Genomic DNA, 26,780 nt, shown 5'->3' with positions numbered 1-26,780 from the left:
GACAAATTCCACCTCTCTACCCACTCCAGATATCCGTTTTTATTCTTCAAAATCTTTTGCATCATACCAAATTACTCCTTGAAAAAACAACTCTGGGCCTGGCGCAGTGGCTCACACCTGTAATCCCCTTGCTTTGGGAGGCTGAAGTGGCCTTGAGGCCAGGAGTTTATGACCAGCCTCGACAAAATAACAAGACTCCATCTCTACAAAAGATAAAAATAAAAATCAGCTAAGCATGGTGGTATGCGCCTGTAGTCCTAGCTACTTGGGACGCTGAAGCGGGAGGATGGCTTAAGCCCAGGAGTTCAAGGCTTGCAGTGAGCTATGCTCAAGCCACTGCAGTCCAGCCTGGGAGACAGAGCAAAGACCCTGTCTCTAAAATAAAGAAAAAGAAAAAGAAAAAACAACTCTGATGATGGACACTATTTGGATAAATTGATGGTTCCCAGGGCAGAGGAATGACTTTGTAGCAGGCTTAGGGGGGATCTCTCCTGGAAGTCACCCAAAATGCCCTAGGTTAATCTATCCAAATCTACTCCACCCATGTATCAAGGCCCAATTCCTGTCCTCCATGAGGACAGCCCACAAGGACTCTCTCTCTTCCCTGATTTCTGAAGGTGGATGACACACAATTCTCAGCTTTCTTATGTCATGATGCTAATCATAACTCTCTTGGGCTTATCTCCCCAACCAGGTTGTGGGCGTTTTTTGTCACCATCTGCTCTGAGTACCTAGCACAGTACTGAACAGACACTGTAAAAATTCAGTAAGCACTTGTTTCACCAAGCATTCTGGCTCAATACATACATTTGCACTGGTTGTGGAGAGAATCTCCCTCACAAGTGACTCACTCTTTGGCAATGGGGAAAACAGCTTTTCCATGAGCACTTAGTTGTTTGTCCACAAGCCACAGGGTAAAAATATCCCATCCAGGCCATTTCCATTTGGTCAAATGTATATAAACTAGAATGGGATTACTGCTCCCTTCATTCTGAAGCAAAAATGGCTTTTTGCATCTTCACTATGGTTTACACTTTCTCATTATGTGACTCTGTATTTATTTCTCTTTGATTCTGCTTATTTCTCCATGTGACTCTTTAACACAAATACTTTAATTCGGTGTCACCCTAGACCTAAAGTAGTTCTAATTACAAATGTGGCCAGAAGTTATGGCCACAAAATGTAATAAAATGCTTGCTGAATCCAAACTGCTTGCGTCTCCACTCTGAGGGTCAGAGTAAGTCAGTGGCCAAACAAGTACTGCAAATTATAAAGAGCTAACTACTTTGGGTCATTCAAAATCGTGAAAACGACTGCCTTGGTAGGTGGAGAGGTTACCATCATTAAATGTCTTTACAGAGAGGCTTAAGGGCCATATTTTAGGGGAGGCTGAAAGAAGTAAACCAGTCCAGAAAGGGGTGGGGCTAGATAACATCCCTTCCAACTTGAAAACTCCAGAAAGTTGAACTTGTCACAAAGCAGAGAACAGCACTTAAACAGGCCTGAAAAATTCTGTAGTTCCCCATAGCACTCCTCAGTACTATCTGCGTATGGGCCCCTGAGTGAGTTACTGGTCATGTCATTATCAAAGACAAGTATGATGAAGAGACAGAGCTCAGGTGCTACATCCTTCATTAACTCAACAAGAATCATAAAGGTTTACTGAAAAGATAAAATATTGTATGCATCAATACAATTGTATCATACATTGCATTATCAAGGACTATTCAAAGTTATGATGGTATTTTACAGAGCTTCAGAATCCCGAGTCCTTTTGCTCCTTTGTTCAGACTAATGAGGAAGAGACTGGACTATAAAAAAAAAAATCAGTTCTGCAGGGCACGGTGGCTCACACCTGTAATCCCAGCACTTTGGGAGGCCGAGGTGGGTGGATCACTTGAGGTCAGGAGTTCGAGGCCAGCCGGGCCAACATAGTGAAACCCCGTCTCTACCAAAAATACAAAAATTAGCCAAGCGTGGTGGCAGGCACCTGTACTCCCAGCTACTTGGGAGGCTGAGGCAGGAGAATTGCTTGAACCTGAGAGGCGGAAGTTGCAGTGTGCCGAGATCACGCCACTGCACTCCAGCCTGGTTGACAGAGGGAGACTCCGTTTCAAAAAAAAAAAAAAAAAATCAGTTCCTAGTACAAATTCACACGGAGATTTTTGGAGCACATCCAATTTCAATAGCGAATAAAAAAGTACACCAGCATAGTAGAAATCAATACATATATGAGATTAGGACAGCAAGTATCCTCGTGTAAGTAAAAAACTGGTGGTCACAGTATCCGTGTTTTTTCTCTAAAAGTTCAGATTGAAAGAAGTCTCACAATCCCAGACCCCTGATTGTTTAAAGGTCTCCAGGCATCGGGTCATGTCTCCCAAAGCCTTACTACACGGTCTTGCTTTCTGGGTGGTTTTCCCAATTTGTGACAAGAACTTATTTGTAATTTCCCATAGTTGTCAGAGGTTTTAGGTCCTTACCCAGAAACGGATTTTCTACAGAATCCATCTCGAGTTCCTGAATTTGCTTCTCGGGCTTTACCTACTGTTCAGGATGCATCTTCATAGGGAAGGGTGGTGCGAGGCAACAGAAAGGAAATGAGTTCGGGGACTTTGATGGGCAGGGGGCAGAAAAGGGGGGCGTCGACGCTCTACGAGTGATCAAGACTCCCGATTTTGAAGGGAAGGACAGCCCCACAGTAGCTAGAGCCCCGCTCCAGGAAGCTGCAGCTGGAAGAACAGGTCTTCCAGCTCTCGGTCCCCAAACCTGGAGGCTGCCCAGGACCCCCCAACCTCACAGGCACCCGAGCTCCAGACCTTAGCGACAGCCGCCCTCGGTTGTGAGGCCAGCCTGAGGCGCCCGGCGTTCCCACCCCCAATCCGAACTCACAGCCGGTCTCCTTCTTGATCTCCTCGAGCTCTTCGTCCCGCAGTAACGCGGAGGCCCGAGAACCCATCGCCGTGCCGGGAGCTCCTCCGGGAGCAGCGGCGCCAGAAGAGACGGCGACAGGAGGGAATGAGGGAGGGAAGGAAGGGCTAGGGGTCAAGAAGGGAGAGGGCAGTGTTTCCACTGCGGACCCGGGAGGGAACCCAGGGGTGGTGCGCTGGGGAGGGCGGCCCCGAGGACCCGCCAATCAGGAGCGAGGCAGCGCCCGGCTCAGGAGCCGACGTCAGCGTTCGAGTTCCAGCCCCGAATGAATCAGCCCAGCTCCAGCCCAAGTCCTGCAGAAGACGGACCCCGCCCCCGGAACCGCAGCTGCCACCGGCCTTAAAGGGGCGATGCCACTCGGTCGCTAACGACGCAATTAAAAGGGCAACTTCATTGACCAACAGTTTTACAACAAACTAACCTGCGACAGGCAGCGTAGTCTACCTTTTCTCACAGGAATCGAACACTAGGAATCCTACTCGATAGGTGGCACGGATTGCGGAGAGAAACTTCGCGTGGGGGGGAACCCTAGGCTGTACCCTTCGGGGACTGCACGCGCTCTTCATCTTTCCCGGCTGCCGTCCTCCTCCCGGCCGCAGGGGGCGCTGGGGAGCCGGCTTCGGGGCCGCGTGCTGGTTGGCTCCTCGGGAAACAGACGAGACTGGACGTTGGGCCGGGCGGGCGTCGCCTCTGCGGCGTGTGTCCCCGGCGTCGCGGACCTTTCTCCAGGTTTTCAGCCTGTGATTTGATAACCGCCGCCGGGTGGCGTGGAGCGTCCCGAGACTTCTTCCTTCATTGCAGCCCCTCTTCTTTTAGTTCTAGACTGAAGTTCGAGGAACGCACCACTTGGCTGAAATTAGGATCCAGATTTCCCAAACTTGCTTCGGAGGAAAAAGCCCTAACGATGGAGGACAGTGAATTCCTAGCTTATGGTCCGCCATTTATTTGAAGTTCCTTATTTTGTCTTAAAAATGAGAAATTTTGCATTTTATTCTCATGGTGTATTGTTTGTTTTGATTAAAAAGGTAGGCCTGGCACGGTGGCTCACGCCTGTAATCCCAGCACTTTGGGAGGCCGAGGTGGGCAGAACACCTGAGGTCGTGAGTTCGAGACCAGCCTGACCAATATGGAGAAACCCCGTCTCTACTAAAAATACAAAATTATCCAGGTGTGGTCCCGCATGCCTGTAATCCCAGCTACTCGGGAGGCTGAGGCAGGAGAATCGCTTGAACCCGGGAGGCGGAGGTTGCAGTGAGCCGAGATCGCGGCATTGCTCTCCAGCCTGGGTGACAGAGCAAGACTCCGTCTCAAAAAAAAAAAAAAAAAAAAGGTAAAAGCCACCCGTTAAATTAGTGCCTACTCTCAGGTGAACCAGTTCTTACTGCTTCACCTGCCTTACCCCTTCACACCTGTTTGGTTAGAACGCGTATAAGATAAGGAAGAACCGAATTCTGACTGCTGTTAGTACCTAAGTACCAGGATATTTTTGTCGTAGCAGGCTTTCCCAGGTCAACTTAAGTTACTAATTTTAAGTGTTACCTAAGGCTTTACAGCTTAGCCTGAGGCCCCACACGTTCCCTGCAAGCTGAGGTTCTAGTTTGAAGAACTAGAGTTTTGTTTGTTTGTTTGTTTGTTGTTGTTGTTGTTGTTGTTGTTTGAGACGGAGTTTTTGCTCTTCTGCCCAGGCTGAAGTGCAAAGGCGCCATCTCAGCTCACCGAAACTTCCGCCTCCCGCCTCAGATTCTCCTGCCTCAGACTCCCTGGTAGCTGGAGTTACAGGCATGCGCCACCATGTCCAGCTAATTTTGTATTTTTAGTAGAGACAGGGCTTCTCCATGTTGGTCAGGCTGGTCTCGAACTCCGTATCTCAGGTGATCTGCCCGCTTCGGCCTCCCAAAGTGCTGTGATTACAGGCGTGAGCCACCCCACCTGGCTTGTTTTGTTTTTTTGCGACAGAGTCCGAGCTGGAGTGCAGTGGCCTGATCACTGTGCATTTTCGGCTGACTGCAACCTCCAGGCGGGTTCAAGGGATTATCATGCCTCAGCCTCCTGAGTAGCTGGGATTACAGGCGCGTGCCATCACGCCCAGCTAATTTTTGTATTTTTAGTAGAGACAGGGTTTCACCATATTGGCTAGGCGGGTCTCAAACTCCAGAACTCAGGTGATCCACCCGCCTCGGCCTCCCAAAGTGTTGGGATTACAGGCGTGAGTCACCGTGCCCGGCCTTAGAGTTATTTTTATGATTGGCGTGCACTTGTCTAACCTAGTGATGTTGTCCTTTATACTCAGTAACATTTTGGATATGCCCGTCTAAGAGCTAAATCACTGGAGCTGCTTTGTATGTTGGAATATGGCTGTGATAGGAAAATTTTGTCAGCCCCATGAATGTCCCTTTTCTCAGTCAGCCTTGAAGCCCATCTCTTGATGCTGACCTTACTTTTTTCCTTCCTAATCTTGAATCTTAGTGTTTGCAGCTGTCTCCAGTCAAAGCTTTCTTTGCTTCATGTTAGTATTTTTTTCTGACTTTAATTTGTTTTTCTTTAATGTTTCTCTAATTCTCTTATTTTCCAGGCGTTTCACAAACTTTCCTTTCTTGGGTACCTTTTAAAAGTATAAATTGCTTGAACCCGGGAGGCAGAGGTTGCAGTGAGCCGAGATAGCACTACTGCACTCCAGCCTGGCGACAGAGTGAGACTCCATCTCAAAAATAAAATAAAAATAATGTTTGCCTCTATTAAGGGCTGTTTTCTTTTTCCAGTTTTATGTATTTTTCTTTAAAAATTCTCCTTTTGCCTGTTGGATTAACTTAAAGAATGGTTTTTCTTAGACTCTCTGATGACTTGTTTTATGTTCTGTTTGGATGCATAAGACTTGGTCTTGCACTAAACTACAAACATCCTACCCTAGAGGCCTGGTCTTAGTTCAGATTGCATTACCTTCTAGCTGTGTGACTTTGGGCAGGTGTCTTAACCTTCTAAACTTCAGTTTCTTCATTTGTAAATTAGGTTATGGTTGTTATATCAAGTAATATTTGTATAAGCACTTGATAGACCTTAAAATGTAAAAATATAGGTTATTTGACTGAAAAGTGTATGTAACATCTCACCTTCTTCCTAGTTGACTTAGGCTCTAGTTATTTCATCAATGTTTTTATGGTTAAATTGCAAAATTCACTGGTTGAATTTTCCTAGTGTGGCAAAAGTATACAGCTTTTAAATTTAAAAAACTATAGAAGAATACTTATCTAAGTTTCTAAATACAAGGACATCTAAATAACAGAATAGTTCTAAAATAACTTTTAAAAAATTACTGTATTATGGTAAAGAATGTAAGAGTACCTCCTTCTTTTGTTTTGTTTTGTTTTTTGAGACAGAGTTTCACTCTTGTCTCCCAGGCTGGAGTGCAATGGCGCGATCTTGGCTCACTGCAACCTCCACCTCCTGGGTTCAAGCGATTCTCCTGCCTCAGCCTCCTGAGTAGCTAGGATTACAGGCGTGCATCACTACAGCTGGCTAATTTTTGTGTTTTTAGTAGAGACGGGGTTTCACCATGTTGGTCAGGCTGGTCTCAAACTCCTGACCTCAGGTGGTCTGCCTGTCTTGGCCTCCTAAAGTGCTAGGATTACTGGCATAAGCCACTGCACCCAGTGGTGAGTACCCACTATGAATAATATTTCTTAGTACATTTTTTCTTTACTTTGTACATTTCTATATGGTTGTAATTCTTTTTTTTTTTTTTTGGAGACAGTGTTGCTCTGTTGCACAGGCTGGAGTACAGTGGCGCGATCTCTAAATCTCGGCTCACTGCAACCTCTGCCTCCCGGGTTCAAGTGATTCTCCTGCCTCAGCCTTCCTGAATAGCTGGGATTACAGGCATGCGCCACCACACCCAGCTAATTTTGTATTTTTAGTAAAGACAGGGTTTCTCCATGTTGGTCAGGCTGGTCTCGAACTCCCGACCTCAGATTATCTGCCCGCCTCGGCCTCCCAAAGTGGTGGGATTACAGGCATGAGCCACTGCGCCCGGCCAATTTGGCTTTTATTTTAAAATACCTTTAGCATAGAACTGTCATAGGACAGAAAATAAAAAAATACAAAGAAATGGAACATTTCAAGTACCTAGACATAAAAATTAATAGGATAGCATAGACCCAAGTGTTGGGAAACAGTCTCTAAAATTCAATTCATTAAACACAAGTTGAAAGAAAAGTTCTTTTCCCAGTGTACCACTATTGTCCTACATGCCTTGATTTCCTTATTTCCTAAGTAAAGGGTAAATTTAGTTGCTTTACTTGAAATTATCAGCTTCAGTTTTGGTAAAAATTACCATGCCCTTAAATTCTCAACCAGAGTTATAAAAAATAGCAGCTCAGGTAGTTATGCTGCCCTAAACAATTTATTGCAACATGTATTGGCAAGTATTTCTATGTATGTCAATTTTTTTCATTTGCTCTTTTCATTTTTTTGTTATAATGATGTATAAATGTGCCATTAAAAAGCCTCTAAATGTTCTGCTTCTTCCATTTAGCTAAGGAAGGAAAGATGATATCATGCCCATTTTATAAACAAAGAAGCCAAGCCTAACTTGCCCAATTTGTTATAGTTTTCAGTTTCCTATGTATGAGAGTTGGTGCTTGCAATGATCCTTTTCTCATCATTCCAAAAAGATGAACAAAACTGAATTATTCAGATTTTATTCTTGTCCATTACAGATATGGGGAAAGGGAAAATAACTTTACTCCCAAAAAATCTTTTAAAATTCATAGATCTCTTTATTAATTTTCAAGTGTTTGGATGCTTAAAGAAGATTATTTGAAGACGGCTTTTGGAATCAATTAGCATGGACCCCAGCAGTGACTACCATTTCCTCAGCCAGATTTTGTGGAAGAGGGTGAAACTCACATTGGTCTGTGGTGTCTTCGAGGGTGTGCTTCAGCATGTTGACCCTAATAAGATTGTTGTCCTGAAGAAAGGTCTTGTTCTATTTCTTATAATGTTCTGCCTTTTAAGAGATTAGTGATTGACTTTCAGTGGGCTCCATTAGTGATTGGGAGGGTGGCATTATTCCTATTTTAGGTAAAGTGTGGGAGGAAGGTTAGAATATTGTTTTCCCAAACAGAACAATGTGACTGAATATACTGGTTTGTCCCTACTTTTTTTTTTTGAGATGGAGTCTCGCTCTGTTGCCCAGGCTGGAGTGCAGTGGCGTGATCATGGCTCACTGCAAGCTCCGCCTCCCGGGTTCACACCATTCTCCTGCCTCAGCCTCCCGAGTAGCTGGGACTACAGACACCCGCCACCACGCCCAGCAAATTTTTTGTATTTTTAGTAGAGATGGGGTTTCACCGTGTTAGCCAGGATGGTCTCGATCTCCTGACCTCGTGATCCGCCCGCCTCGGCCTCCCAAAGTTCTGCGATTACAGGTGTGAGCCACCATGCTGGGCCTGGTTTGTCCCTGCTTTTGACATGATAGCAGGAATTTTCAATATAAAAAGTTTTGTTTTGTTTTGTTTTGTTTTGTTTTGTTTTGTTTTGTTTTTGAGATGTTGTCTTGCTCCATCCCCCAGGCTGGAGTGCAGTGGCGTGATAGCGCACCGCAACCTCCGCCTCCCAAGTTCAAGTGATTCTCCTGCCTCAGCCTCCCGAGTGGCTGGAATTACGGGCACACACCACCATGCCTATCTAATTTTTGTATTTTTAGTACAAAAAATACAAAAACACAGCCTGTTGGCCAGGCTGGTCTCAAACTCCTGACCTCAGGTGATCCACCTGCCTGGGTCCCCCAAAGTGCTGGGATTATAGGAATGAGCCACCGCTCCCGGCCTTTTTTTTTTTTTCTGAGAACGAGTCTCGTTCTTGTTGCCCAGGCTAGAGTGCAGTGGCGTGATCTTGGCTCACTGCAACCTCTGCCTCCCAGGTTCAAGCAAGTCTCCTGCCTCAGCCTCCCAAGTAGCTGGGGTTACGGGCACCCATCACCAAGTCTGGCTAATTTTTGTATTTTTAGTAGTGGCAGAGTTTCACTGTGTTAGCCAGGCCGGTCTCAAAGTCCTGACTTCAGTTGATCCGCCCACCTTGGCCTCCCAAAGTGCTGGGATTACAGGCTTGAGCCACTATGCTGGCCCTTTAATTTCTTTCCATATGCATTTTGAAATTAAAAATAACCACCACATTAGTTAGAATTGTTTTTGGCTTCAGCAGTTGAGTTCATACAGTAAGGGGTTAAGTTTTTTCTTACAAAAAGTAAAGAGGTAGGCAGCTGAAGAACACTGCAATGGCTGAAAGACACCAGCAGGAACCAGATGCCTTTTGCTCCTGCTCTGCCATGTCAGTGATCATCTGTTATCCTCATGGTCACCAGGTAGCCTCTACAACTCTCAGCTTCAATTCCAGTTATCATAAAGGATAAAGCTCAAGAACAGGCAAATGCAAAAGAAACATAGGGCTATCCTTTTTTTTTTTTTTAAGACAAAGTCATGCTCTGTTATCCAGGCTGGATTGCAATGGTATGGTGTGATCATGGCTCGCTGCAGCCTTAACTTCCCAGGGTCAAGTGATCCTCCCACCTCAGCCTCCTGAGTAGCTGGGACTACACTTGTGTAACACCTCACCTGGCTAGTTTTTTTAATCTTTATTTTTTGTAGAAATGGGGTCTCCCTGTGTTGCCCAGGCTGGTCTTAAATTCCAGGGCTTAAGTGATCCTACTTGGCCTCCCAAAATGCTAGGTTTATAGGTGTGAGCCACCATGCCCAGCCAGGACAACCTTAAATCTTACAACTTGCAGCTGCATCCAATGAAATAGCTTCATGTTAATATTTTTTTTCTGATTTAATGTTTCTTTTTTTTTATGGGTGAAGGGAAACAGAATTTCCATGTCATCTTTGGTTGTGCTACCCTGCCAGTACCTCCATGTCTGCCAATCTGGAAGCTTCAATATATAGAGTTTCCTGGCATGATAAGTTTCAAGTTCATCATTGAAACATGTATAAATGGCATTTGAGAGATTAATGTCATTAAGCCAAATTTTGAGTTAAAACAGACTTCTATGGGCTAGGATGGGATTGTAACAGGTTTCTGCAACATTAATTCATTTAGTAATCATGTATTGATTGTTTTATATCTCAGGAACTACACTTGGTACCACGGACACATACAGAAATAAGGCGGTCCCTGTTCTCAAAAAACTTAGTCTAGGGGCTGGGCGCAGTGGCTCACGCCTGTAATCCCAGCACTTTAGGAGGCTGAGGCTGGTGGATCACCTGAGGTCAGGACTTTGAAACCAGCCTGGGCAACATGGTAAACCCTGTCTCTACTAAAAATACAAAATTAGCCGGGCATGGTGGCAGGCACCTGTAATCCCAGCTACTTGGGAGACTGAGGCAGGAGAATGGCTTGAACCTGGGAGGCAGAGGTTACAGTGAGAACTTAGTCTAGCCTATAGTCCCAGCTACCTGAGAGGGTAAGGCAGAATTGCTTGAGGCCAGGAGTTTAAGGCCAGCCGAGGCAGCATAGCAAAACCACATCTGTAGAAAAATTATTTTTAATTAATTTATTTTTTCTTTTTTTTTGAAACAGAGTCTGGCTGTGTCGCCCAGGCTGGAGTGCAGTGGCGCAATCTTGGCTCACTGGAACCTTTGCCTCTTGGGTTCAAGCCATTCTCCTGTCTCAGACTCCCAAGTAGCTGGGACTACAGGCGCCCGCCAACACGCTCAGCTGATTTTTTTTTTTTTTTTTTTTTGTATTTTTAGTAGAGACGTGGTTTCACTATGTTGGCCAGGGTGGTCTTGAACTCCTGACCTCGTGATCCTCCTGCCTCGGCCTCCCAAAGTGCTGGGATTACAGACATGAGCCAATGTGCCAGGCCTGTTTTTTCTTATTTTTTTAAAATTGAGATGGGGTCTCACTGTGTTGCCTGGGCTTGTCTCCAGCTTCTGGGCTCAAGTGATCCTCCCACCTCAGCCCCACAAAGTGCTGGGATTATAGGCATGAGCCACCACACCCAGCCCCGAAAAAAAAATTTTTTTGACACAGAGTCTTGCTCTGTCATTCAGCCTGGAGTGCAGTAGGACTATCATGGCTCATTGTAACCTTGACCTCCTGGGCACAAGTGATTTTCCTGCTTCAGCCTCCCAAATAGCTGGGACTACAGGCATGTGCCACCAAGACCAGCTAATTTTTTAAATATTTTGTAGAGATGGGGTCTCCCTGTGTTGCTCAGGCTGGTCTTGAACTCCTGGGCTCAAACAGTTCTCCCACTCAGCCTCCAAAGTGCTGGAATTAGAAGTATGAGCCACCACATCCAGCCTAAAAAACAATTTTATTTTTAATTAGCCAGTCGTGGTGGCTCACACCTGTAGTCTCAGCTATTCGGAGGCTGTAGTGGGTGGATCACTTAAGCCCAGGAGTTCGAGGCTGCAGTGAGCTATGATCATGCTCCTGCACTCCAGCCTGGGCAACAGCACAAGACCCCATCTCTAAAAAAAATTCTTTTTTTTTTTTTTTGAGACAGAGTCTCAGTCTGTCGCCACGCTGGACTGCAGTGGCTCAATCTTGATTCACTGGAAACTCTGCCTCCCGAGTTCAAGCAATTCTCCTGCCTCAGCCTCCTGAGTAGCTGGGACTACAGGCGTGTGCCACCACGCCCAGCTAATTTTTGTATTTTTAATAGAGACAGGGTTTCACCATGTTGGCCAGGATGGTCTCAATCTCTTGACCTTGTGATCCTCCCGCCTCAGCCTCCCAAAGTGCTGAGATTATAGGCGTGAGTCAGCGCATCCAGCAAAAAAATAAATAAATAAAAAAATAAAAACTTACTATAATAAATAGACAAATAGGTAGACAGGTATAATGGAGTGTGAGATCCTCTCTGATAGAAAGATGCAAAGGATGCTATAAAAACACAAAAGATTCAACTAATTCGTACCTAGAAGTGCTTGAATTAGGAAAGTGGAGTGATCTCCTAAAGGAGGAATTGGTGATGGAACTCCATCTGGTTGAGTAGGAGTTAACAATGGGAAAGGGGCTGGGCGCTGTGGCTCATGCCTATAATCTCAGCACTTTGGGAGGGATCTCGACTCACTGCAACCTCCGCCTCCCAGGTTGAAGTGATTATCTGGCCTTGGCCTCTGAACAGCTGGGATTACAGGTGCATGCCACCGCACCCAGCTAATTTTTGTATTTTTTAGTAGAGATGGGGTTTCACCATGTTGGCCGGGCTGGTCTTGAACTCCTGACCTCAGGTGATCTGCCTGCCTCGGCCTCCCAAAATGCTGGGATTACAGGCATGAGCCACCATGCCTGGCCCCATTTGAAAATTCTTTTTTTGTTTTTTTTTTTCGAGACAGAGTCTCACAATGTCGCCCAGTCTGGAGTGTAGTGGCGTGATCTTGGCTCACTGGAACCTCTGACGCCTGGGTTCAAGCAATTCTCCTACCTCAGCCTCCCACGTAGTTGGGATTACAGGCACCTGCCACCGCGCCTGGCTAATTTTTGATGTTTTAGTAGAGACAGGGTTTCATGCTCTTGGCCAGGCTGGTCTTGAACTCCTGACCTCATGATCCACCCGCCTCAGCCTCCCAAGTGCTGGGATTACAGGCGTGAACCACCGCGCCTGGCCTGAAAATTCTTTGGTAAGTCTGTGCTTAGTTGAAAATATGAGTGGAGCTGAGAAGAATAGTCCATGCTGGACAAAAAATGAATGTCAGGACAACTAAGAAGTGGGTATGATCATTCAAAGAGAAGGAAAAAGGATGAGGGACAAAACTCTGGGGACCATCAATGTATAAGGGGCAAGCAGAAGTGTAGAGACAGATAGGGAGACTGGAAGGAGCAAATCAGGGAGTCACTGTAACAGCAGTTATAAGGAAATGTATTGCCAGGCAGGGTTGCTCACACCTGTAATCCCACGACTTTTGGGAGGCTGAGATAGAAGGATGGCTTGATCCCAGGAGTTCGAGACCAGCCTGGGCAACATAGTGAGACCCAGTCTCTACCAAAAAAAAAGAAAAATAGCCAGGCATGCTGGCACAAGCCTGCAGTCCCAACCACTTGGAAGGCTAAGGCAGGAGGATTGCTTAAACCCAGGTGTTCAAGGCTGCAGTGAGCTAGGATTGTGCCACTGCACTCTAGCCTGTGCAACAGAGTAAGACCCTATCTCAATTAAAAAAATAAAAAAGCATATTAAAATCACTGAGGCCTGAATTTAAATCCTGACTGTTTTTTGCTAGCAGTGGAAACTTGATCTAGTTATTCAAACTTTCTGAACCTCAGAGTCCTCCATAATTGAGATAGTGAAATACTTATTATGTTACTGGAAAATTGAGTATAGGGAAATAGCATGATGCCTGGCTCAGAGTGGGTACTCAATATGGTAGCTCTAGGTAGTTAGTAGGAAAAGAACTAAACATGATGTCCTGTAACTAAAGAAGAAAGAAGAGAAGGCTGGGCACGGTGGCTTACACCTGTAATCCCAGTACTTTGGGAGGCTGAGGTGGGAGGATCACTTGAGGCCAGGAGTTAAAAAGAAATGAGAGAACAGTATTGTCAAAGGTTGCAGGAAAGTCAAGGAAGATAAGGTTGCAAAACATTTTTTTGGATTTGACAAATAAGTAGTTGGTGATCTTTGATCCTGGTAGGAATATATTCAGTGGAATAGTGAGGGTGGAACTCAATTATTTGGATTGCTGAGAGGTGTGGAAAAAGACAGCTGCTATGAACACTTCCATCTAGGAAAATGACAGCACATTGTGGACATGGCATCTAACCTTCTCCTAACTTCCTTATCTCCTCATAGGAGAGCCAGGATTTGGATTGTTGTCCTTGATAGTACTTTTGAGTGTGTAGCATGACATGAAGAAGGGTGTGGACACTAGAAGTTGTGGGCTGCCTTGGCCGGGTGCGGTGGCTCACACCTGTAATCCCAGCACTTTGGGAGGCCGAGGCAAGCGGATCACGAGGTCAGGAGATCGAGCCCATCCTGGCTAACACGGTGAAACCCCATCTCTACTAAAATATAAAACGTGGTGGCTCGTGCCTGTAGTCCGAGCTACTCGGGAGGCTGAGGCAGGAGAATCGCTTGAACCTGGGAAGCGGAAGTTGCAGTGAGCCGAGATTGCGCTACTGCACTGCAGCCTGCGTGACAGAACGAGACTCCATCTCAAAAAAAAAAAAAAAAAAAAAAGAAGTTGCAGGCTGCCCTTAAATTTTTTTTCTGGAGTTAAGTGGAGTAAAAATAAATAGAAATATAATTAATAGATAGTTCTTAACCCCAAAGGCCTTAGAATATTCTCAGGAGAATTTTAAATTCAGTGTACTATCCTTTTTAGTTTCTCCTGGACCTTAATGGGGTTTCCCTTGTTTTTTTATACTACTTGTTTAGAGGTCGTAGCTTTATCATTTATTATTGACTCTTCATTCCTTGGGGGAAGATTTGGAGATTTTTTTTGGAGTTTTTTTTTTTTAAATACAACTCAGACTTGGGAAATTTTGAGAGGCATCATATTTTCTTAGAGTTTTAGGAAAATATTTTAATTAACTGAATGAATTGTTTTCTGTAACAGTGAAGAATATGGAGACAGGTCGAAGTGTCCCAGGAGTGAAGTTGTTTTTTGGGCATGAGATTGTGAATGGTGAGACTCCCATGTTCCTTGAAAATGCTAGTACTGAGATTTCATTCCAATATTTGAAATTGTCTTGCCTTAATGTTGCGCTTATGGATTCTTAAAGTTGGTATTTGAGAATTGATCCTTCTTACTGCTTCTGTGGGTACTCTATGAGTAAAATAGTCTTATAGAATTATAATCATTTTGGTTTTATAATGTCAGGTGTGCTGGTGCTTATCACTACGGACTCGGACCAGCAGGCAGTTAGGAATGTGAACAGGAAGGGATTGTCTTACTAAGCAAGCTACTTAAAATTCACAGTCCATTCACAATTCCTCATCCAAAACCTTGGGGCCAAATGTCTCAGAATCAAGAATTGTTCTGGAATTTTGGAAAAGGTAACGGAGTATATAGTGTTCATATTACATAACACCTCCAGAAAGTCTGGGCAGTACTCTATAATACAACACATTTCTCCAGAGAAATGGGTGGACAGTCATACTAAGTGGAATAAAATCGGACTATAAATAGCATATCTGGTCAAGTTTTGCCACCAAGAGTTACAACAAAATTTTGGTTTTCAGAGATTTTCAGATTTTGGAATGGCAGGAAGCAGCCTTATTCTTTATTTTTGCTAGCACAAACCATTTAGCAAGAGTAAGTACAATTGTTTGCCTGAAAGAGTAGCTGTAGAAGCTCATCAGTGTGCTTCATACGTGTCAAGTAGGATAAGAGAAAGCAATAACATTTTTTGCTTTCAAGGACTCAGGAAGTTTCTGCTTCTGCCCTTTAAGGAGGAGTACAGATCAGGAGCTGGATAGAAGGGGTGGAGGAATGAGAGCTCTGGGACCTCTTAGGACTGTGCATCTCTCACTCTGGGGCAGATCTGAAGAAAGGAAAGGACTCCTGTAAATGAGAGTTTACTACTGCTTGAAAGATTGCTTTGGTTTACGAGAAAACGAGTGTTTAGGAGGAAATGAAAATCTCACCAAATTAATGACTGCCAATCCAGAGCCACTTCAGGGAGTACAAGTCTGGACAGCTACCTATTTCTTTCTCATTGAGTATGCTGTCATGAACACTCTGTCCCTTGAATATTCTTTTATAATGGCAGGGATAGTGGTGGTAGTTGGAGTTCTTAATTTTGTTTTCACTATCAGCCTTTGAAGTGAAACAGAGCTCTGGATTGGAGAAAGCTAGGCTGTGAATGGGTTTGTAGAGAGAAGTGAAGGAATCACTGCTATCATCTCCCCAACTCAGGAGGCTGATGGCTGACCAGCTTTGTGATCTGTACGCACGGAATTCATCGCCTCCTAAATTCTTCTCCAGGGTTTGGCCTTCGTTCATACTTTTTTTTTTTTTTTTTTTGAGATGGATTCTTACTTTGTCGCTAAGGCTGGAGTGCAGTGGTACGATCTTGTCTCACTGCAACCTTTGCCTCTGGCTTTCAAGCAATTCTCCTGCCTCATCCTCCCCAGGAGCTGGGATTACAGGTGTGTGCTACCACACCCAGCTAATTTTTTTGTATTTTTAGTAGAAACGGGGTTTCACCATGTTGGCTAGGTTGGTCTCAAACTCCTGACCTCAAATGATTCGCCCCCCTCACCCTCCCAAAGTGCTGGGATTACAGGCGTGAGCCACTGCACCCAGCCCAATTGTTATATTTTTTTAGTAGAGACACAGGGTTTCGCCGTGTTGGCCAGGCTGGTCTCGAACTCCTGACCTCAGGTGATCTGCCTGCCTCAGCTTCCCAGAGTGCTGGGATTATAGGCTTTGTTCATAATTTTTAAGCTCAAAGGATAGTCATTTCTGTCTTTGTCCTGTGGCCCAATCAACCATGGAGGAGTTGTCCCCAAAAGTACCTTGGATAAGAATTGTCAAGATGAAGGACAATAATGGCTAATCAGCATTTTTCAGTCAATTTTACCTTTTCTCTGCTCCAGATTCAATACTTCTAGATAGTACAGAGAAAAGAGACTTTTGAAACATAGAGGCTTTTTGCTTGAAAAGTACCTAAACGAGGCCAGATGTGGTGGCTCACGCCTGTAATCCCAGCACTTAGGGAGGCTGAGGCGAGCGGATCAAGAGGTCAAGAGATTGAGACCATCCTGGCCACAATGGTGAAACCCAGTCTCTACTAAAAATACAAAAGTTAGCTGTGTGTGGTGGCGCATGCCTGTAGTCCCAGGCATGGGACTTGGGAGGCTGAGGCAGGAGGATCACCTGAACCTGGGAGGCGGAGGTTACAGTGAGCCGAGGTCGCACCCCTGCGCTCCAGCCTAGGCAACAGTGCGAGACTTCATCTCAAAAAAAAAAAAAAAAAAAAAAGGAAAACCCTCAAACAGCACCCATGTGAAGGAAGGTGCATTAGGATTGGGATGGTGGGAAAGAAATCTCTAGAACTAACTTGAATGACCACAAAGTTACCCTAGAACAAAAAGGGTGAAGGGGATGTATAGAAATGTTCCTAATCCTTCTAAATAACCAAGAAGCTTTGTAGGCATAGAATACTGAGAGTCTTTGGTACTTTAGATGGTCTCTTCTGTTGTATTTATTGCTGGCCAGTAAAAGCCTCCGTGGACTAACATGTCATTTCCAATTATTGTTTGCAGTACATGGTTAAACTAGGGGTGTGTGGGTAGTGGAGTAGTTAATTGATTTCTGATTGGAAACTCTGTTGGAAGCCATTTGGTTATTTTACAGTGGAACTACTAGATGAAGTGGAACAAGGCTCAGTGAGAGCAAAAGCATCTTCTGTTAGGTAAGATGGAATAATTTTCTTAATTATGATATTTTCCAAATGTGCACATTAGGGTAGAAAGCCTTAACTCTAATTCACCAGCTGCTTAATTCCTTGGCATAAGGAAATAGAAATGAGAAGAAATATATAGGTGTTTTCTTCCATTGTTAGATAGCACCCTCAAGTCAATGTAAGCAGTGGATGAATGGGTCCTCTAGTTAATGAAGGACCACTGTCCTTAACGTTAATGTGTGGCAAAATCTGTTTTTGGTGTCAACAACAAAGAACAAGTTCACCCAAATATTGTTTCTTGTAAGGATAGTCTACATGCAGAAAGAACCTGGATGGAGAAAATGAAAGTTGAAGACCTAAATGTATGTGAGCCTGCTCCTCCTGCCCCTGAAGCACCAACTACCTCTCTGCTGAATGACCTCAAGTACAGCCCATCAGGTGAATATAGGGGCTCTGAATTTTCTTTTTTTTTTCTTTTTTTTTTTTGAGACGGAGTTTCGCTCTTGTTGCCCAGGCTGCAGTGCAATGGCGTGATCTCGGCTCACTGCAACCTCCGCCTCCTGGGTTCAAGCAATTATCCTGCCTCTGCCTCCATAGTAGCTGCGATTACAGGCATGCGCCACCACGCCCAGCTAATTTTGTATTTTTAGTAGAGACGGGGTTTCTCCATGTTGATCAGGCTGGTCTCGAACTCCCGACCTCAGATGATCCACCCGCCTTGGCCTCCTAAAGTGTTGTGATTAAAGGCATGAGCCACTGTGCCCAGCCGAGGCTCTGAATTTTCTAGGCTCTCTCTTTTTTTTTTTTTTTGAACCAAGTCAGTCAAATTCAACTAGGCTCTCTTTACTGTTTAGAGTTGATGTAACCCTGAATCAAGATTCTCTACGGAATCCTAAGCTGAGCCATTGCTTCTGGGTTCTGAATTAAGATAAAATATTGTGATTCATTTGTTTATTTAATAACTGAGTACATACTGTGTGTGTACTCATAATTATCGGGGTACACTCATTCATTGGGGATTCTGAAATATGGTATCCCTCCCCTTACTGAGCAGCAAACAGATGCTAAATTAGATAAATAAGTAAAATATATACTGTAATAGTGCCAAATGCTAAGGAGGAAAAAAAAGGAAGAGAAGTAGTATGTAGGGAGGGTGGTTTTGCAATTTTAGGGTATTTGAGTTGCAATACAGTAGGAATATATGAGTGCGGCCAAAATTATTGGGAAAGCTATTCTGTTGCTGAGGAAGAGAAATATATCTAATGCAATCCTTGTCCTGTAGAGGAAGAGGAGGTGACATACACAGTCATTAATCAATTTCAGCAGAAGTTTGGTGCTGCGGTAAGTATTGTCCTCAATCATTACTAGTATTGCCTGTATGTAGGTATCATGTCTGTGTGTCATAAATTTCTTTCTTTCTTTTTTTTTTTTTGAGACGGAGTCTCGCTCTGTTGCCCAGGTTGGAGTGCAGTGGAGCAATCTTGGCTCACTGCAAGCTCCGCCTCCCGGGTTCATACCCTTCTCCTGCCTCAGCCTCCCGTGTAGCTGGCACTACAGGTGCCCGCCACCACGCCTGGCTAATTTTTTGTATTTTTAGTAAAGACAGTGTTTCACCGCGTTAGCCAGGATGGTCTCGATCTCCTGACCTCGTGATCCGCCCGCCTCAGCCTCCCAAAGTGCTGGGATTACAGGCGTGAGCCACCACGCTCGGCTATAAATTTCTTTATTATAAGATTTTTGATTTTTTTTCCTATTAATTCAACAACATATTTGGTGGCTGCTATATGCCTATATGCCAGGCACTGTTCTGAGCTCTTGGGTAAAACCATAATCAAGACAAAGTTCCCGCCCTCAAGGAGCTTATATTCTAATGCAAGACAATAAACAAGTACTTTTATTTTAGATGGCAGTAAGTGCTGGGAATAAAAATAAAGCACGGTATGGGGACTAGAGTGACAAGGAGGTCCTATTTTATGTGGGATAGACAGAGAAAACATCTCTAGGGAGGTGACATTAGAACAAAGACCTGAGTAAGTAAGGGAGCCATGTAGATACCAAAGTGCAGAACTTAAAGGCTGGGTGCAGTGGCTCACGCCTGTAATCCCAGCACTTTGGGAGGCTGAGGCGGGTGGATCACGAGGTCAGGAGATTGAGACCATCCTGGCTAACACGGTGAAAACCCGTCTCTACTAAAAATACAAAAAAATAGCCGGGCATGCTGGCAGGCGCCTGTAGTCCCAGCTACTCACCAGGCTGGGTCAGGAGAATGGCGTGAACTCGGGAGGCGGAGCTTGCAGTGAGCCGAGATCATGCCACTGCACTCCAGCCTGGGTGACAGAGCGAGACTCCATCTCAAAAAAAAAAAAAAAGTGAAGAACTTAAAAGTGGAATTAGCAAGTGCAAAGGCCCTGAGGATGAAATATTCCTGGCTTGTGTGGAGGAACAGCAGGGAGGTCAGTGTGACAGGACCACAGTGAAGAAGAATGGTAGGAGATGGAAGCGGGCAGGAGGCAGTTCACTTAGGGCTTTCGAGACATTGTAAAGATTTTGAGTTTGACTTAAAGCCATTGGCAGTTTCAGAGAAGAGTCAGGATTTTTTTTTTTTTTTTTTTTTTTGAGATGGAGTCTCTCCTTGTGGCCCAGGCTGGAGTTCGGTGGGGCGATCTTGGCTCACCTCAACCTCCGCCTCCCAGGTTCAAGCGATTCTTCTGGCTCAGCCTCCTGAGTAGCTGGTATTACAGGCATGCACCACCACGCCAGCTAATTTTTGTATTTTTAGTAGTAGAGATGGGGTTTTGCCATGTTGGCCAGGCTGATCTCAAACTCCTGACCTCAGGTGATCTGCCTATCTCAGCCTCCCAAAGTGCTGGGATTACAGGTGTAAGCCACTGTCCCTGGCCCATGGATGCATTTTTAAAAGGACAGTTAGCTATCAACAGGTTTTTTGTTTTTTTGTTTTTTTGTTTTTTTTTTGAGATGGAGTCTCGCTCTTTCGCCCAGGCTGGAGTGCAGTGGCACTATCTCGGCTCACTGCAAGCTCCACCTCCCGGGTTCACGCCATTCTCCTGCCTCAGCCTCCCGAGTAGCTGAGACTACAGGCGCCCGCCACTGCACCCGGCTAATTTTTTATATTTTTAGTAGAGACGGGGTTTCACCATGTTAGCCAGGGTGGTCAACAACAGGTTGTTTTTTAAGTCTGAACTGAACAGAAGATTTTTATTAAAAAATAGCATTATTGAGATATAATCCACATGCCATACAATTTATTTAGTTAAAATATACAGCTCACTTTCTTTTAGTATATTCACAGAGTTGTAAGTAAAGCAACATAATAAATTTTAGAATATTTTCAGTATACCAGAAGGAAACCCCACACCCCTTATCCATCACTCCTAATCACTCCTCAGCCCTTGGCAACCACTAAAACAGCCTGACCAACATGGCAAAACCCCATCTCTACTAAAAATACAAAAATTAGCCAGGTGTGGTGGCGGGCACTTGTAATCCCAGCTACTGGGGAGGCTGAGTGGGAGGAGGTGGAGGGTACAGTGAGCCGAGATCATGCCACTATACTCCAGCCTGGGAAAGAGTGAGACTCTGTCTCAAAAAACAAAACAAAACAAAACAAAACAAAACAGGCTGGACGTGGTGGCTCATGCCTGTAATCCCAGCACTTTGGGAGGCCGAGATGGGTGAATCACAAGGTCAGGAGTTTGAGACCAGCCCGACCAACATGGTGAACCCCGTCTCTACTAAAAATACAAAAATTAGCTGGGTGTGGTGGTGTGTGTCTGTAATCCCAGCTACTCAGGAGGCTGAGGCAGGAGAATTGCTTGAACCCAGGAGGCAGAGGTTGCAGTGAGCCAAGATCGTGCCACTGCACTCCAGCCTGGGTGACAGAGTGAGACTCTATCTCAAAAAAAATAAAAATAAAAACAAGTAAATAAATAAAATAATAAAATATGTAGTTTTTTTGACAGGCTTTGTTTACTTAGCATAATGTTTTCAAGGTTCATCCACATTACAGCTTATATCAGTATTTCACTTATTTTTATTGCCAAATAATATTCCTTATAAATTAAAAAAAATTTTTTTGAGACGGGGTCTTGCTCTGTCACCCAGGTTGGAGTGCTGTGGCACAATCAGAGTTCACTGCAGCCTGGACTTCCTGGGCTCAAGCAATCCTCCCACCTTAGCCTCCCAAGTAGTTGGGACTACAGGCATGTGCCACAACACCTAGCTAATTCTTTTATATTTTTTGTAGAGACAACGTCTCATTATGTTGCCTAAGCTGGTCTCAAACTACTGGGCTCAAGCAATCCACCTGCCTCAGCTTCCCAAAGTGCTGGGATTAGAGGTGTAAGCCACCACAGTCAGCCGCCAAATCATATTCTATTGTATGGATATACTACATTTTATTTATCCATTCACCATTTGGTGGACATTTGGGTTGTTTCTTCTTTGTGGTTATTGTGAATAATGCTACTATGAACATTCATGGACAAGTTTTTGTGTGGATGATTTTATTTCTCTTAGATAGTTACCTAGGAGTGAAATTGCTAGATCATATGGTAACTCTGGGTTTAACTTTTTTGAGGAATGGCCAGACTTTTTTCCAAAGCTGTTGCACTATTTTACATTTCTACCAGCAGTCTGTGAGGGTTCCAATTTCTTTTTTTTTTGAGACGGAGTCTAGCTCTGTCGCCCAGGCTGGAGTGCAGTGGCGCCATCTCGGCTCACTGCAAGCTCTGCCTCCTGGGTTCACACCATTCTCCTGCCTCAGCCTCCTGAGTAGCTGGGACTACAGGTGCCCACCACCACGCCCGGCTTATTTTTTTTTTTTTACATTTTTAGTAGAGACGGGGTTTCACCGTGTTAGCCAGGGTGTTCTCGATCTCCTTACCTCGTGATCCGCCCACCTCAGCCTCCCAAAGTGCTGGGACTACAGGTGTGAGCCACCGCGCCCAGCCGTTCCAATTTCTTTAAATCCTTGCCAACATTTATCTGTAATTTTGAGTATAGCCATCCTAGTGGGTATGAAGTGGTATCTTATTGTGGTTTTGATTTGCATTTCTGTGATGGCTAATGATGTTGAACATTTCCATGAGCTTACTAGCCGTTTGTATAACTTCTTTGGAGAAATGTCTATTTAGATCCTTTGCCTTTTATTTTTTGAGACAGAGTCTCGCTTAGTAGCCCAGGCTGGAGTGCAGTGGCATGATCTTGGCTCACTGCAACCTCCACCTCCTAGGATCTCTAGCAATCCTCCCACCTCAGCCTCCTGAGTAACTTGGACTATAGGCGTGTACCACCATGCCCAGCTCTTTTTTTTTTTTTTTTTTTTTTTTTTTTTTTTTTAAGAAATGAGGTCTTGTTCTGTTCCCCAAGCTGGTCTTGAACTCCTGGACTCAAGCAGTCTGTCTTCCACGGCCTCCCAAAGTACTGGGATTACAGGCGTGAGCCACTGTGCCCAGCCTTAATTTTTGTATTTTGTGTAGAGACAATTTCTCACTATGTTGCCCTGGCTGGTCTCGAACTCCTGGGCTCAAGCAATCTGTCCTCCTCAGCCTCCTTCACTGCTAGGAATACAGGTATGAGCCACCCTGCCCAAACCTTTTCCTATTTTTTAATTGAGTTGAAATAATTATTTTTATCATTGAGTTGTAAAAATTATTTATGTATCAACAGATTCTTTAAAGTATCCGTGACAACAATAAAAAAAAAATGAGGGTAAGAACTTGTGGCCAGGCATGGTGGCTCACTCTTGTAATACCAGCACTTTTGGAGGCCAAGTCAGGCAGATCACTTGAGCCCAGGAGTTACAGACCAGCCTGGGCAACAAGGCAAACCCACCCCTACAAAAAATACAAAAAATTAGCTGGGCATGGTGGCACAGGTCTGTAGTTCCAGCTACCCGGGAGGCTGAGATGAGAGGATCAGCTAAGCCTCGGAGGTCGAAGCTGCAGGAAGCTAAAGTGGGAGGATAGCTCGAGCCCAGGAGTTCATGCCACAGTGAGCTATGATCTGCACTCCAGCCTGGAGGACAGCATGAGACTGTCTCAAAAAAAAACAAAACAAAACAAACAAAAAACAAAAAAAGAAGCTTTTGCTCTGGAAGTTTGAAGAGGTAATTAGGAATTCTCATCAATAGAGAATGCAGCTTTTGTTGCCGGTTCTGCAGCCATCTGATTGGGAATGAAGCTGAAATTCAGTGCCATTTTCTCATCATTGATGAGAGATACTCAGAATTGAGAACACTTTATGCTCTCTAAAGGGAGATATGTTGCTAGTGTAAATTACTATGCCTTTCTGTTATTGAATAATTTAACTACCTATAAAATGGGGAGAATCTTTTATCATGCAAATATTTTTATGAATTATGGATTAAGGATTATAGAATTGTATAATGAAATAGGGTAAGATTATAGATAATCAAAGGACAAGAGTGTGTACCTGGGGTACCACTATTTCAGTTTTTTGTGTTTTTTTTTTACACAGGCTGAAGTGCATCATCATGGCTCACTGCAGCCTCAGCCTCCCAGGCTCAAGTGATCCTCCCACTTTAGCCTCCTGAGTAGCTGGGGCTACACTGCAGGTGTGCACCACCATGCCTGGATAATTTTTTGTATTTTTTGTACAGACACTGTTTTGCCCAGTCTGGTCTGAAACCCTTGGGCTCAAACGATCCTCCTTCCTCAGCCTCCCAAAGTGCTGGGATTATAGGCATGAGCCACTGCGCCCGGCCACTATTTCAGTTTTGAGTAATTCAGTGAATCCGAGGCTTTAAGGGACCTGAAGAGTCCTTGTTTCTGTCTTTCTGAGCAGTGGATACTCTGAGACTTAGCCACCACATATATTCCTTTCAGCTGTGGTAAATTGCCCTGTGTTAGGGCATGCCATAGTTTGCATGAGGAATCTTGTCTGAAAGATTATAATTCAGGGCCAGGCTTGGTAGCTCACACCTGTAATCCCAGCACTTTGGGAGGCCAAGGCAGGTAGATCACTTGAGGTCAGGAGTTTGAGACCAGCCTGACCAACATAGTGACACCCTGTCATTACTAAAAATACAAAATTAGCTGGGCGTGGTGGTGCATGCCTGTAATCCCAGCTACTTGGGGGGTTGAGGGAAGAGAATCACTTGATTCTCTTGATCCATTGAAAGGTGGAGGTTGCAAGTCAAGATCGTGCCATTACTTGATTCTCTTGATCCATTGAGAGGTGGAGGTTGCAAGTCAAGATCGTGCCATTGCACTCCAGCCTAGCAACAAGAGTGAAACTCTGTCTCAATTTAAAATATAAAAACAGATTATGATTATTTCTCTGTAGCATCAGTGGTAACAAAAGGTGTCTGAGTTCTCAACTCTTATTGTCATTTGGGGTCTGAGTGATTTATTTTCCAGCTGTGGAACACTTTTGCTAAAACAAAAAAAAAGAATCAGAAGTATTTAGTGCTGATTTATTTGCATGTGTAAAACAGACTGTTTTGGATTAATCAAATTTTGTAAGTTTAACAAAGATGATGCACTTTGTTTACTGCTGACCATTGTACTTGTGCCAATCATGATGTTATCATGCCAACATTTATTCCCTGAAAGTTTTTCCTTTCCTTCTTTTTCTTACCAGATACTCCATATCAAGAAGCAGAATGTCCTGAGTGTGGCAGCAGAAGGAGCGAATGTATGTCGCCATGGCAAACTGTGCTGGCTGCAGGTGAAAGATTTTTGAAAACTTTTTATTTTGAAGTAATTATAGAGCCACTGGTAGATTTTTTCTTTCCTTCTTTTTGAAAACTGTATTTTAGAGATGGGATCTCACTCTGTCACTGAGGCCACAGTGTAGATCATAGCTCACTGCAGCATTGAACTCCTGGGCTCATGCTGTCTATCCTCACTTTAGCCTCCTGAGTAGCTGGGACTACAGATGAGTGTCACCACGTCCAGCTTTGTTTTTTTGAGATGGGGTCTTGCTGTGTTGCCCAGGCTGATCTCAAACTCCTGGCCTCATGTAATCCTCTTGCCTTAGCCCCCCTAGTCACTGGGATTACAGGGATAGGCCACTGCACCTGGCTCACTGGTAGATTTATTAATTGTCTTCTTTCTGTCACCCTAGTGTCATTGTTGCATAACTTGTTGGACTGTTCTTCCTTCTCCTGGTACTCACTTTATTCTTTTCAAAAGGAGAGAGCTTCTCTCTCCTTATAGATTCACTTTGTTTTTTTTTTAAGCTCAGTAGCAAGAATAGGTTCACTGTTAAAGCCATTAGTGCTGTCTCTCGGGCTCTGCTGGAGGTCTTTCCCAGTTCTGTTCTATCACCTTAGTTCTATGAAGAGTGTCGTCTCTTTTCATTCTGGGGTGGTAGCTTTCCACAGCAGGTTTCTCACCACATCATTTTAGTTTCCCTGTACCTGGGAGATATTAGATGAGAGTCTCTATTATTATTACTATTATTATTATTATTTTGAGACAAAGTCTTGCTCTGTCACCAGGCTGGGGTGCAGTGGTGCATCTCGGCTCGCTGCAACCTCCGCCTCCTGGGTTCAAGCGATTCTCCTGCCTCAGCCTCCTGGGTAGCTGGGACTATAGGCATGTGCCACCACACCTGGCTAATTTTGTGTTTTTAGTAGAGACGGGGTTTCACCATGTTGGCCAGGCTGGTCACAAACTCCTGATCTCAAGTGATCCACCCACCTCGGCCTCCCAAAGTACTAGGATTACAGACGTGAGCCACCACCCCTGGCCAATATTTTTTAAAAGTTTGTAGTTAGCCCTGAAGAATAGCTAGAGGATGGATAGCTTTTGGGTCCCTCTTTCTTTACTTTTTTTTTTTTTTTTTTTTTTTTCAGAGATGAGGTCTCCCTGTATTGTCCAGGCTGGTCTCAAACTCCTGGTCTCAAGCAATCCTTCTGAGTCAGCCTAACCGCAAAGTGCTGGGGTTACAGGCATGAGCCACTGCAGCTAGCCAAGCTTAGCTTTTAGATGACTAGGTTTGAATTAGCAGCACAAATACAAATTACTTAAAACAACCCTAAACTTCCATCTACCAAAACAAAAGAGAGTAGACTTCCTGGTAACACAGGTCTGGGCAGTTCTAGGTTATTTCCTAAATTGTCCCCTTTGGTTTTCTGGGTATCAGAGGAACATGCAGTTGGCTACAGCTGTCCTTTCTTTTTGTTTTCTTTCTTTTTTTTTTTTTTTTTTGAGGCAGGGTCTCGCTCTGTTGCATGGGCTGGAGTGCAGTGACACAATCTTGGCTCACTACAACCTCCGCCTCCCAGGTTCAAGCAATTCTTATGCCTCAGCCTCCTGAGTAGCTGGGATTACAGGCATGAGCCAACATGCCTGGCTAATTTTTGTCTTTTTAGTCGAGATGGGGTTTCACCATGTTGGCCAGGCTTGTCTCGAATTCCTGGCCTCAGGTGATCTGCCCACCTCAACCTCCCAAAGTGCTGGGATTACAGGTGTGAGCCACTGTGTCTGGACTACAGCTGTCCTTTCTGCAAC

At 44.5% G+C, this 26,780-nt stretch overlaps 2 protein-coding genes across 7 annotated transcripts in view; one reads left to right on the top strand and one right to left on the bottom strand.

Moving 5' to 3' along the window:
* CHP1 (calcineurin like EF-hand protein 1) overlaps positions 1-3,506 on the bottom strand; it is a 50,804-nt gene extending 47,298 nt beyond the window's left edge. The window contains exons 1-2 of one of the 2 annotated variants that reach the window (XM_063698485.1): positions 2,893-3,143; positions 2,484-2,562 (exon numbers count right to left, since the gene is read on the bottom strand). In XM_063698485.1, the coding sequence (XP_063554555.1) occupies positions 2,484-2,511 (28 nt within the window). In that variant the 5' untranslated portion in view covers positions 2,512-2,562; positions 2,893-3,143. Of the gene's footprint in view, positions 1-2,483; positions 2,563-2,892 lie in introns of both variants that reach the window. The other variant, XM_019011181.3, reaches the window with a different exon arrangement.
* Positions 3,507-3,515: 9 nt separating this feature from the next.
* Positions 3,516-26,780, top strand: part of EXD1 (exonuclease 3'-5' domain containing 1) — a 46,558-nt gene continuing 23,293 nt past the window's right edge. Inside the window, exons 1-8 of one of the 5 annotated variants that reach the window (XM_019010496.3) lie at positions 3,516-3,660; positions 3,748-3,863; positions 7,719-7,904; positions 14,487-14,555; positions 17,232-17,289; positions 17,591-17,718; positions 18,563-18,621; positions 24,904-24,990. In XM_019010496.3, coding sequence (XP_018866041.1) covers positions 7,772-7,904; positions 14,487-14,555; positions 17,232-17,289; positions 17,591-17,718; positions 18,563-18,621; positions 24,904-24,990 — 534 coding nt within the window. In that variant the 5' untranslated portion in view covers positions 3,516-3,660; positions 3,748-3,863; positions 7,719-7,771. Of the gene's footprint in view, positions 3,864-7,718; positions 7,905-14,484; positions 14,556-17,231; positions 17,290-17,585; positions 17,719-18,562; positions 18,622-24,903; positions 24,991-26,780 lie in introns of those variants that run through there. The other 4 variants (XM_063698484.1, XM_055363406.2, XM_019010497.3 and 1 more) reach the window with 4 other exon arrangements.

The sequence above is a fragment of the Gorilla gorilla genome, chromosome 16 (genome assembly GCF_029281585.2).
Source record: "Gorilla gorilla gorilla isolate KB3781 chromosome 16, NHGRI_mGorGor1-v2.1_pri, whole genome shotgun sequence".
NCBI classification, from domain to species: domain Eukaryota; kingdom Metazoa; phylum Chordata; class Mammalia; order Primates; family Hominidae; genus Gorilla; species Gorilla gorilla.
This window is presented reverse-complemented; position numbering and strand designations above follow the sequence as displayed.